Source organism: Anser brachyrhynchus (assembly GCF_964034855.1).
Source record: "Anser brachyrhynchus genome assembly, chromosome: 3".
Taxonomy (NCBI): Eukaryota; Metazoa; Chordata; class Aves; order Anseriformes; family Anatidae; genus Anser; species Anser brachyrhynchus.
Window position 1 is genome coordinate 24,199,167 of NC_137696.1, and position 12,574 is coordinate 24,211,740.

At 40.7% G+C, this 12,574-nt stretch overlaps 1 protein-coding gene across 5 annotated transcripts in view; it reads right to left on the reverse strand.

Moving 5' to 3' along the window:
- Positions 1 to 12,574, reverse strand: part of PTPN14 (protein tyrosine phosphatase non-receptor type 14) — a 117,636-nt gene that overhangs the window by 57,195 nt on the left and 47,867 nt on the right. For all 5 annotated transcript variants that reach the window (XM_080587220.1, XM_080587221.1, XM_080587222.1 and 2 more), the window contains one exon: positions 10,934 to 11,103. In XM_080587220.1, coding sequence (XP_080443346.1) covers positions 10,934 to 11,103 — 170 coding nt within the window. The remainder of the gene's footprint in view (positions 1 to 10,933; positions 11,104 to 12,574) is intronic.

The window sequence follows — 12,574 nt, forward strand, 5'->3', positions numbered from 1 at the left end:
GCAATCACAAATGAAGTGGATGATAAACTGTCCGTTATTAAAAACATTAAAAAATAACCACGCATCATTGGCCTTTACTTTGAAGCATATGTTCTTTCTAGTTTATGGGCAACAATAATTTTTTCCTCTTTCTTCTCCACAATTAAAGGAGCAAAGGGAAACAGTTCTAGTACCAGCACGCCACTTGCTTGATACTAGAACTCCATAGGCTTGTTTATTTTCATAAAAGTGTATTAAAATATGGGCTATTTTTAGGCTAGCAATTACTTCTTGCATTTATTCCATGCTACTACAAACCACGTCCTCTACTCTGTACAAACTGCCAGTTTAGAGGAATGCCTGTACATAAAACATTTATATTGACATAATGTAACACACCCACAACACTGAATTGCATCCACTATCACACTTTCCTAGTGCTTCCAAGCCCTGAATGTTCTTACCCGTGGCCAGTCCCGATGGGAGACATGACTAACAACACCTAGCAGCTCAGAATCAAGCCCTTGGATTCTGTTTGAGAACACTGGAAACACTGACAAGACAATTTAACAGATGCCCTGAAGTGCTGCAAGTTTTCCAGCACATAATATAGTCTTACCCTTTGAAAACAGCATTGTCATTGCAAATTTTTTAATGCTGTAACTGTTGCATAGCAGAGCCAAGGAACTACATTGCTCCTGCTTCTCCTGCTATTTTTTCAGGTACAAGAAAACAATATAACTAGTTTTATTTCTTCTCAGTGCTTTTCCTGATGCCAGTAATAAATGAAAGAACAAAGAAAAAAATGTAAAAGGCACTTCAGCTTTAAAAAACACATTTACTCTCTGCATATGCACGCTGAGAAAGAGATACTTCACTCCCAAATTCAGTGACAGTTACTTTAGTTCAAATGACTTTCTCTTCATGCAACACAAAAAGTCACGAAGTCTAAACGAAAGGAGCAATTCTGCATGGTAGGAAAGGAAAAAAAAAATCCCCACCTCTACTTGCCTTTATAGTTGCATCTATCTGTTCTAATGAGAGGAAGACGATACACTGACAACTTTCAGGGAACAAAAACCCATCAAAAATTACCCTGTTTAGAGTCATTCCAACAACCACCAGAGCAAAAGCTTCTCCAATAAAGTTTACAAAATCTTCTCGACTGAAGCTCTGTCTTCATTTTAAAGAGAACAAGCTCCACATCCATCATGGTGATGGCAGAGTGGTTTTTTTCTATTGCAAGACATTAAGCTTGAATTTCAAGCCTACAAATCATTATTGCTGTTTAGAAATGAAATGATGACAAAACAAAATTCACTTTTTGCTTGTTCGTTTATACCTCTATATCCTGTCTTAACTTGATAAGCTTCTTGGAAGTCAATAGCTAGCTGCAGGTTTCTTGTAGAGTGCTTCAAGAGTAGATCTACCTAGGCCACGTTGTTAACCAACTTCTCACAACTCCTCCAGCAGTGGAAGTAGAAGCCTTAGGAGAAGTTAGCACCCAAACTCTCTGTCCTCACAACAGCACGTGTTTAAGTCCTCCATAACATGCCCTGCTCTGTATGCTCAGGTCTCCCTGTCCCAGGACTGTCTCCCCTCAGCTTCCACACGTGCACAACCGTAGCTGACATCTAGCAGGCCTCCAGCCATCCACACTCTTCATCCTCTAGTAAGAGCTGCTCAGTGTTCAACGCGTGCTAGGGCCACCCATCCAACACACGGACTCAGCAAGTGCCTCCAACAACACATGCGTCTACGAAGACAGACAGGGAAGATGCTGAGTGCCTTATCCCAGGTGTGAATGTTTCCAGCAGCCTAATTGGCATGGAGGAATTCAAGCTGGTCTGCCCAAGACCAAAAGAGGAAGCTCCAGCACACTGTGTAAATGGTGGTATCTTCTCTTTAAGAAGAGTAAAAACTCAAAATGTACCTTTGTTGCCGTTTAAAAGAGCCCAATAAATAGGTTAGTGAACTTCAAAAAGTGTCAGGTCTACTGAAATGGAATACAAACAGTTCCCATTAGAGGAGAGATATGTAAGAACACGTGACTAAGCACCAGAACATAAAATAGGTATTATTTCCTCATGATCAGATGAAAATGTGGTGCTGCCTAATGCCAAGACATTCCTCTTACAACATTTCCAACCATCACCGCCACGGCCTTCAAAACACAGTAAAGCAAGAATGTAGGCTGTAGTATCCAAGACTGTATTTATAGTTACGCAACGCTTTTTTAGCATTGCTACATATGTACTGCACAACCACACACATGAAAACACATTCACTTTCTGGTCTAAAAGCAAAGTATAATGTAATAGATTAGATCTAAGCATCAACAGCTTCTTAAAATATCTGGCACAAAGAGCTCAGCTTTCAATAATCAACACACAGAGAACAAGCTCCCCATTCACTGAAGAAAGTCAGCAGGGAGAAGGGTTTGCTCTCCTCAGCAAATTATTTTATAAACAGGGAATTAATGTTGAATCTTAGGTCTGCATTGAAGGAGCTCTTATTTTTAAGTTAGAGTTCAAACATTTACTAAAATACACAGAAAAAAAAAAGCCCAAACCCCTCAACCAAGAATATTACTGAAAAGCAAAACAATGCATAATAATATGAACACAAGAAGACCTAAGCAAATACTGCACATTATTTGTTGTTGTTGTCCTCTAAAAACATTAAAGCTAATTAAGTATCAGCTTGTTTACAAGGTAGGCAACAAGCCTAATGTGTATTTTTTTATGCTGCAGTAGCCAGTAATGTTAAAAAAAGTCTAATAATTAAAACAAAACAATAAAACCATCAAAGGAGCACCAAAATGCAAATACCCCAGACTGCCTAAGCCTGGGTGGCCACACTGGGCTCTTAACACTCATCCAGCTTGCAAGCAGTCGCAGAGCTGCTCCCCTGGCTGCATGAGCTCTCTGGACAGTAGCTGGGGTGGCTGAGGGCTGCTGGCTGATCCCAAATTCCTGCAGCTGGAAGAAGGCAGCAGCCAGCACTGCCAAGTCACTGCAGGACCCATTCACAGAATTGTCCAAAAGACGACAGTTGGGATCCCTGGGGAGTTAGGACTACCTCCACCTACCAGTGACGCCAAGAGTTAAGCCTTTCTCCCAGCCCTGCAAGATAAACTGGACTTCCAGTCAGAGACAATCGGGACCAAGATCTGTAGGGTCAGACAGGCTGGCAACTTCAATCTAAACCAAAACAGGATTAAATTCCAGCAGACATTTCATCTCCCATAGGTTTACAAAATTTCAGCTCCAGAGTTCCTGCTGCTTCCTCTGGGAGACCCCATCACAATGCTTTCTTGTGAATAAGACATTTATTTTGGTGCTTGTCCTAACTCTTTTACTTGGTTTCATGATACGGCACCATGCTCTCGTTCTTCAATTCAAAGGAAAGCATCGGTTCTGCCACATATAGATTAGTTTTCAGCCTGTGCCATGCTCATAGTTGTTCCCCACCACTACCCTGCAAAAACTATCTTGCAGTTTCACTTTCCAAATCATTTACCTGAGGACAAAAAGTTTGACAGGAATCATGGGAAGAAATTATCTTCCATTTTGAAGGTCTGCCAACCTGTCCTCTTCTGCTCATTTTACATGACCTTCTTGTATGGAAACGATTGTCTTAATTCGTGAACGTCTTTTAAAATTACAGTCCATGGAACATAGCTCTAAAATAGAAATATGATGCATATAGTATAAGTTTATATAATTATAGAGTTGGAAGCATTGTTAGAAGAAAAACTGTACTGGCTCATGCTATGCAAGGATCCAGCCCAATATAAGAAACAAAGAAAATCTACAGAGACCTAACCAGAAATAGTTAAAACCAGAAAGCCTGTGTTGATCATTAGTATCATATTTGTGTTGAAGCTAACAGCTATCTTAGCTAAGACGAGCATCGTCCTTCCAGGTGGGTGGCCACGAAGCTCTTTCCCATGCCAAGCGAGGGCCGTGTTGTGGCCTTTGCTGAGTAATGTGACCAGAGCTGCTCCGCAAGCACAGCACAGCTGATAGCACCTGCACGGTAGTTTAGACATTTCCCAGAAAAGAGAGCAATAGGAAACTGCTTGCATTCATTTCCCTGCAAGCTATACAGCCTGCTCCTGGATGATGTCTTTCCTATAGAGCAGGCATACTCTTAAAATGTGCTGGGACAAAATACACCATAAAATCAGAATGACAAATGTTCTTGGGGAGGGACAAGTTTGGACAAGGCAGTAAGGCTTCCACTGTCTGAAAACCAAACTTTAAAACCAGACTTTTCAGCTTGGTTACCCCAGTGATACTGAATGGTTGGATCTCCAGGTGCAAAGAGACCACACTCTAGCCTTTTGTTTTTTAAATACTCCACCTTCCCACTTGCCCCCACTTCTCACTCATCTGCCCACCCATGCAAATTAATCACACCTCTCTTCTCCTCACATCCCGAACGATATTTCTCCTTTTAATATATATATGTATACACATATATACATACATGTATTTTTAAAGTGTTGCTGCATTTTTAAGAACAATTGGCATTAAAAAAAAATCCTCAGGGCCTACCAAAGGTGTATTAACAAGCACAACTACATAACCTGCCCCAACCCATCACTGCAGGCAAACACACTCAGGGCTGTCCTGAACAAGCCGTATGGTACACATTGTGTTGTTTTGTCTGACACACCATGATATACGAAGTGCTTATTTTGGACAATGGAGTCACCACGGTGCTCAAAATCAACTACCGTGAACTTGGAGGTACACACAGAGGCTTCTCAGACAGCCACAAGCTGGAGATGTGACCAAGCATGAAAAGCAAAGTAGTTTAATGTACTTTACTACCCTAACAGTCAAAAGAGTTCCACATCACTGAGCCTGCCACAAAACCAGACTGGCACATGAGGATATGTTACCCAACCTTAACAGAGCAATTAAAAGCATCATTGGAAAAAAAAAAAAAGCGACTGGTGCAAAAACTCAGCTGACTGCACTTGTATTAAAACCTAACAACATATGACGATGTGAAGCTTTAGCATGTTTATAAGAAGTAAAGCAAAACTGACTAAGAGCAAAGATAAATGTCTCACCCACTTGAGCTTAAGAAGGACTTTTTTTCAGAGGAGGGAAATAACCCTGAGAAGAAGGAAAAGAAGTCCAAAGTTCAATAAAAAATAAAAATGGATTTGCCAGAACATTTTTCCCAGTAAATATGAAAGGGTCACACACCACATTCTTCCTCTCTGCTTTATCCTCAAGTGATTTACAAACTCACAGTCATAATTGTCTGTAGCTATGCATTATAAAACCAGTTGTTTTCAAACTCTTCACCTAAAAGTTGAAGGAAAAGTAAAGAAATGGAAAGGTGGGGGATTATGAAGAAATATTTTCTTAAAAGATAAGCAGTGAAAAAAAAAACAACTAGAAGAAATTTTGAAGAAAGGGATACGTTGACAAAACAGGAAATTGTTCATTTAGTTAAAGGAGGGTAAGTTCAAGGCTGATTTTTCACAGGCCCTCCAAAAAACAGGCCTGGCAGCCACAGACTAATTCTCCACCTGCAAACCCATGAATGCAGGTGCAGTCATCCCATTCCAAATATTCAGTGCCTTCTTTCACTGAAAAGCTGCGCAGCATGCTCTTTGGGGAAAATGCAGAGAAGACAGCTGCAGCTGAGGAAAGCACCCAATGCGGCACAGTGCAAATGCTGGAGGACATCTCTTCCTACACCGACGTACCAGACTTGCCATGCGCAGTGCCACAGGTGCCCTGCCCACCCATGGCACTGAGACTGGGAACTGCTCTTGTTTTGCACTATTATGTCCCACTCTGCAACAGTGCAAACCCCATCAGACATTACTAGGTACAGAGCACACAGTAAGACAGAAAGCTTCTTAAAAAAAAAAACAACAGACCAAACCACACCTTCGTTCAAGCACAGGAGGCTTAGCGGTATGATGTGTGAAGATTGAAGTAACATTTTAGTCCCCACAGTCTCTCTGTTTTCCCTTGAAAATGTAAACAAAAAAACATAGATGGACACAGATTGTCTGATACTGGTACAGAAAGCAGCACTGCACACACATTTTCAGAAAGCCACCAGAGTGTGGGGGTTCTCTGTTTTTGGAACAGGAGCACAGTGAAAGCACTCTTGTTTACTCTAGACACTGTACAAAGACTTACTTTTTTTTAAATAAGTGGTTGAAAGGATGCCCCCCCTCTGAGGAGTTAGCAGAAAATAAAAGGCAGATTTATATTTCTAATCTATGCAAATGTCTACTCTACAGGGCATCACAAAGACTGCTTTATATCAGACAGTATGCAAATCCCAGGTGCCTTAAATATGCCAAAAGCATGTGCAGCATCTCCACCTGCGATGGCTGCTCGCTCCAAGAACAGCTGGATGACTAAAAAGAGGTTATCTAAGTAGCCTGTAGAGCCTTCCATGAAAAATTCCTTTTGCTAACATGCCAGCCCCCGTACTCCCAAACAAATGGCATCTGCTGTAGCTTCCATCAAGCCTGGAGAGATGTTTTATATTTATTTTTTAATTTGGTTTATCTGGTGTGTTTTAATTTTTTTTTTTAATTACAGTAATTATAAAATAGTGGAAGTCCTTTGATGCCTTAGGAAATGATCATGGGGCTATACTTTGTAATTCCCACTGGAAGACGTCTGTGGGACTGGGTACAGGTAGGACACTGGGACTAGAGGTGGAAGAGATGCTGGAGTCACTAGGATCTCAGAAGAGACAGGAGTAAGATCAGCAGGTATGTACAAATGGGAACCTCAACCCAAGACAAAAGAAACAAAGGAAACAGTTCCCTACTGTTCTCTACTATAGGGAAACAAGAGGACTAGGGGGTGGAAAAAGGTCTTTTAGGAGAAGGCCCAGCACCAAGAGTATAATGGTATTACTCTGAGAGGAAGGCATGGCAATAATATTTTGTTAATTCTGCCAGGAAGAAGAGGCAGGTGGCTTTTTGTACGTTTCCCAAGGATATCTTCCGGAAGCTTCCATCATAGGTCAGGAAATGCAGCTGTCCTGAGAAGCCTCACCACTTGCACGGAAAATCACTAGCCAAACAAGAGCTACTGTGTGCTACTGCTGCTTCTTACTCTGTCCCAGTGCTCCACTTAGCTTTGTCTGAGGAGAAAAACAAAAAAACACCATGAAACAAACAAAACCCTCACCACTGGTGCTTGCATCTTTAAGCAAGTAACAAATTAGTAAGCAAGCCACAGAGTCAGATGTGACCTGCTACAACAAATTGTGTGTTCCCCTGAATACCCTTTTGCCTCATCTTTTCTTGCAGGCCTCTGAGGTTGACTTCAAGGAGTTGTTAACTGAATAGACCACTCTGTCAGACTTGTTTTCACTTTCTTTCCCAAGGATCCCACAGGCCCTCCTCTCTCACATTATCACAAATACCCCTTACGCCCTAACTACAGACATCCCACAGAGCCAAGGCTGTGCCTGCAGTTACATGACAGGCACCTGAAGCTCCAAAGGTCCACAGTGAGCAGTTACACGGTGACCTAGGGAACCCATTCACCCACTCCATCGCTCCACAGTCATCCACACCTTTGAAATGAGATCATCAGGGCACAAACTACAATCCAAGAATTCCCATCTAAACATTAAAAAACACCTTTACTGTGAGGAGGACTGAAAAGTGGAACAGGTTTCCCAGACAAGTTATGAAGTCTCCTTCCACAGAGATACTCAAAACTCAATGTGGCACAGTCCTAGGCAGCCTTCCCCAGCTCTGAGCACAGGGGTTGGACTAGATGATCTCCAGAGACTTCTTCCAACCCCAACCACTCTGTGGTTAGTGCTGCTACTTTTGTTTAGCTTCAGCGTGCCAGTTGACACTCTCACGTTGTACCTCAGAAGGATGGTACTGACTAGTTACTAGTAGTCACTAGACTACTATTAAATTCCTCTGCCAGCATGTCACAGATGGACAGGTTTCCACAGTGTCTACTTGCCACTGGGGGACACAGGGCACAGAGCAGCGTTATTCTCATTTCTGCATCCACGTTTGGCTTGTCCAATATAGGAAGTTAGCAGCAAAACCATGAAAAGCTCTTGATCACCACCAACACTTGCAGGCAGCTAAAATCCAGGTGCCTACAGGCATTATGAGCATTTCAGAGCTTCCAAAGTGTACAGAAGTTACAGTTTTATAAACAAACCATTATGGCTTCACCTAAATAGAAATTGTTTTATTTGTACAAGGATTCCTCCTACTAGTCCCAATCACCAACCAACAGTAGAACATAAAATGGTCCAAAGATTGTTTTGAAGAGTCAGTCTTTCAAATGAAAGTGATAACAAAAGACTGCCTCGAAGCTCATGACCAACCCCACAAACAGAGCTCTTCTTGCTCAACAACACCTAAGTCTTGGATCATTTCCCCTCTTCCCTACAACAGCACATTGGGTGTGGGGGCTACAGTCCCTGGAAGTAGGGCAGAATATTCAACTCAGGACAAATCTTTCATAACCAGCTATCAAGCCACAGTCTATAACCCTACAGATCAGAGGCAGAGTAAACCATCTCAGTGAATTCATCCCTTGGTTTCTGAATACTTGTGGCCTATGCAAGTGTTTATTGAGGTATTCTCAGAAAATTTTTCGTCATTTTGTCATAGGAACATTAGCCAATGCTGGAGTCTTCAATTAACAGAAAGCCTGGACTGAGATGGGTTTCACCACATCCAGGAAAGCTTGGAGTTAGAGATGTTTCCATCACGAAGAGTTTACACAGGTAACAGGTTCAACACTAGCAGCGCTGTCACTAGCTTTGCAGCTTCAACCTTTGGTGATGTTTTTGTTTTGAGGTTGGGTTTATTTGTTTGAGGTGGTTCTGCAGCTTCCCAGAAAGAGATGAGTGCTTGATCAGAAGTTTTGCATTTAAGACAGATTTGTCATTTGCATGCACACACAGAAAAGTCAAACGCATACGCACTGAGTAGGCAAGTCCTGTCTCACTATCACAGGTAATCACATCACAGTCAAGTCTAACCCCAAAAGCAGCTAGTCTCAGTTTCAAAACAAATGCTTAATCTATTTACCAAGAGTAAGCAAAGCCCTCCAGAAACCTAGAAATCAACTCTATTTGTCCATCTAATCACACTTCAGACTATGCTTTCCTCTGCCATTTCTTTCAGAACACTTCTCCATGTCCCTGCCACTCATCACTTTGAACTTGAGATTTACTGCATCTACCTAGAATTGCACAGTTGAAGGTTTGCTGCCCTTACAACACCCGCAGTGAAGCAATTCCTTTTCAAGAGACAAAAAACAAATCTTAACAGGCTATTCTGTATCTGAGATCCATTTAGGAAGCTGCTGTTCTTGCTGTAGATATTCAAAGAAATATGAGAGGCACTTATAAGTCTCTACAGCTTATGTTATCAATCACATCAGAAAGAAAAAAAAAATCAGCAGCCACTCAAATTGAGAGTGCTGTGAAGCTCAATTGTCACTGAAATGTTTTGTTATTACCAAGCTGTGCAGCATGAGCAAATATACCTCTGCAGGTGAGCTATGAATGAGCAATCAACACTGCAGGCTGCAGCTCGAATAGATAATACCATCCAAGTATCTACAATTGTTCCTTGCACACAATTAGGCTGGGACTGTGCTAACACGTGAGCAACAGAAAAATAAAAAAATCAGACATTCTGACTTCACATTAATTAATTTTGAAGGAAACGATATGAGGTTTCCCTCTCCCAAAGCACACGAGACAGGAACACATGGTTACAGATAACCATCGACATTCAGTCTCAAGTCTATTTGCAGGGAAATGGAAGTTGTTCTATGGTGTCAGACCACTGTTTGGCAAGAATTCTGCACAAACAGTAGTCAAGAGACTTGTTGACATCTGTCATTTTAAAAAAATCAAATCTTTTGCATCCTACCGAATTCCCCAGTTCAGTGTTAAGAAAAAATCCTTTATATCCTTTAAAATATACTATCTGCAAATCCCCAGAATGTTTCACATCTTGCACACTTTCTAGAATTAATCCACTCTTTCTCAACTATTTATACATCATTTTAGATACGATGACCATGTGGTGAATTTCACATTTGCAGCAACAGGATATTTTTTCAAGGCTGGTAGAGAAAGCTTCTGCCAGCCTGTACCCCTTACCCAGTTACTCCAATCTCGACCTCAGAGTGTACAGTTGTGCTGATGCAACTTTGTTCTAAACCAGATAAATGAAATAACTTTGGTTAAAAAGAAAACAAGCCCACCCCTTTTGGGGTGAGGTGGGCTTTCCCCCCCCCCCCCCAAATACAACACAGATGTGAGCAAACCACAGTGATGTGGTTTACAAGAACAGCCCCTCAAAACAGTTGCATTGTTACAACCACAGCACAGGGCTCTGAATAAAAAAGTAATTCCCACATAAGTTGTTTGCAAAGGTACACCCTGATCATAATTAAAGGACTAATACCCTCTAACAATTTTAATCCTCTTGTGAACTATAAGGGGAAAGACCAGGAATGGGATGGGCAAAACCCAGAAAAGAAACCAAAGTTCACTTGCAGCAAAGCACAGGTAGACGTGAGAATAGTAAATTAAAAATGTATATAGAGGTCATCTGTCTATGGCTTTCTTTTGATCAGTAGGAGGTTAAAGAAGAGTATGGTCACTGTGGTCCCTTTTAAAATGTATTTCAGAGTTTTAAACATGTATCTATTAGTCCTTTTTTGTTTCTGCAGTTTACCACATATAATCATTCACCAATACTCTTTTTTTTTTTTTTCTTCCTAACAGATACAACCTAGCGGTGACTTCTCATTTTTTCCTATTTGGACTGTAGGCAGGAAAGGAAAAGAACCAGAAGATACCTGAGCAAATACTGAATGCCAGAAACAGAGCAACTGTCCGTTCCCTCCCAGCTATAACACCACTGTGTGAACAGAGGGAATCCACATACCTTGTTACCTCCTGCTGCAGTCTGGAAACACTGGGCACGTAGAACATTACCCCAAAGAAAAGCAAAGGCTCATTGGCAAATTTGTCCAGCTGCTTCTTCAGAGGCTTTTCCAGTTCAACCCAGCGGGGTTGCTGGCTCTTGCTGAGAAACCAAAGGCCAAAGTAGTGTGTCTAGATAAAGAAACAAAATAGTGTCAGTTTATCTTTTTCAGCTAGACCACACACACAAACCAATGACAAATGCAAATAAGAACAGATGGCACTGTGTCAAATCTTCTATTCCCATATGCAGCATGAGAGTATTTTTTTTTATTTATTTTACTATCCTGTGGCTTTTAGAACAGCCTTGAAGACAAATTAATATTGCAATAGACTTCATGCAGTACTATCAACTCTCTTATGTCTCCAAACGTATAATGAAGAGGTCTGTCTGAGATTATGGCACAGGTAACAAATGGTTTACAGAAAGTGCCTGGCTCAGTTCTATTTGACATGCTTACACCTGCACCTTGTGAACAGACGGCAAACACTAAGTCTCAATCAAAGCACAGAGACTTCATGAGATCAGGCCCACTGCAATCAAAGGACAAGGCAACTCTTCCAACTATAAAGAAATAATGCAGACCGATATACATATCAACAATTATCTACCAATACCAGAACCGTTTTCCTGATACAGAACATAATGCTCACTTTATTAAAATATAATAATTTTAAAAAGCATTTATGAGATTAAACCCACCTCATCAGCACTGCCCAAAGACGTATGTTACGATTAACAACAAGGACCATAACTAGAGATATGAAGAAAAGCAGCAAAAGAAGCATTTGTGTTTAATAAAGGAAAAAAGCCAACCCGCGCTTGGAAATCTGACCGTAGCCCTAACTGGGAGGTTCATACCTACATTTTTTCTACAATATTTCAGCTGACAGCATCAGGAGATTTCCAATGCCCTCAATACAAAATTTGCCTCTGTACTAACACTGAAATGAATCAAACTGAAACAGCCAAAGGAACTTTTTGGATGCCAAGCAGATGCAGGAACTGAAAGTAGGATCATTATTTCTGTATATTTCAGTTATTTTATTTCAAAAACATTCTTGAGGCTTAATCCAACTGACTTCCTATTCAATAAAAACTTCCCAGTAGTTTCTGTGAGTTTAGATTAATCCTAAAATAAATACTTACTTTGTTATTATAATTTAACTGGACAACAATCGTTCCACAGGCAGTCACATTCTATTATACATTGCACCATATTTTAAATGAAAATACTGGAGAAAGAGTAGAAAAAAAGCCTTGTTGCCTGCCTTATAAAGCTTTCATTTGAAATTACTTTTAAACCATTCAAAAAGTTTGGCCTAGAAATTAACCATCAAGATTTTTCCAACTGAATTTCCCAGATGTTCTCACTTTCAAAAATCTCTTGTCAAAAATAAAGGCAAATAGCAACATTACACTTCGCAAAAGTACCCATAACCAGCCTGTTTCCCTTTCGAAAGAATACTTCTCTAGAAATCATTGCATCTACAATGACTTAGCATACAAGACGTGGCAACTAATGCAGTATTAAAAAATGTAATTGCTTGAAAATTACAACAACGCAGCAGAGGCAACATTGCTCTATTTTTTTTTTTTTTT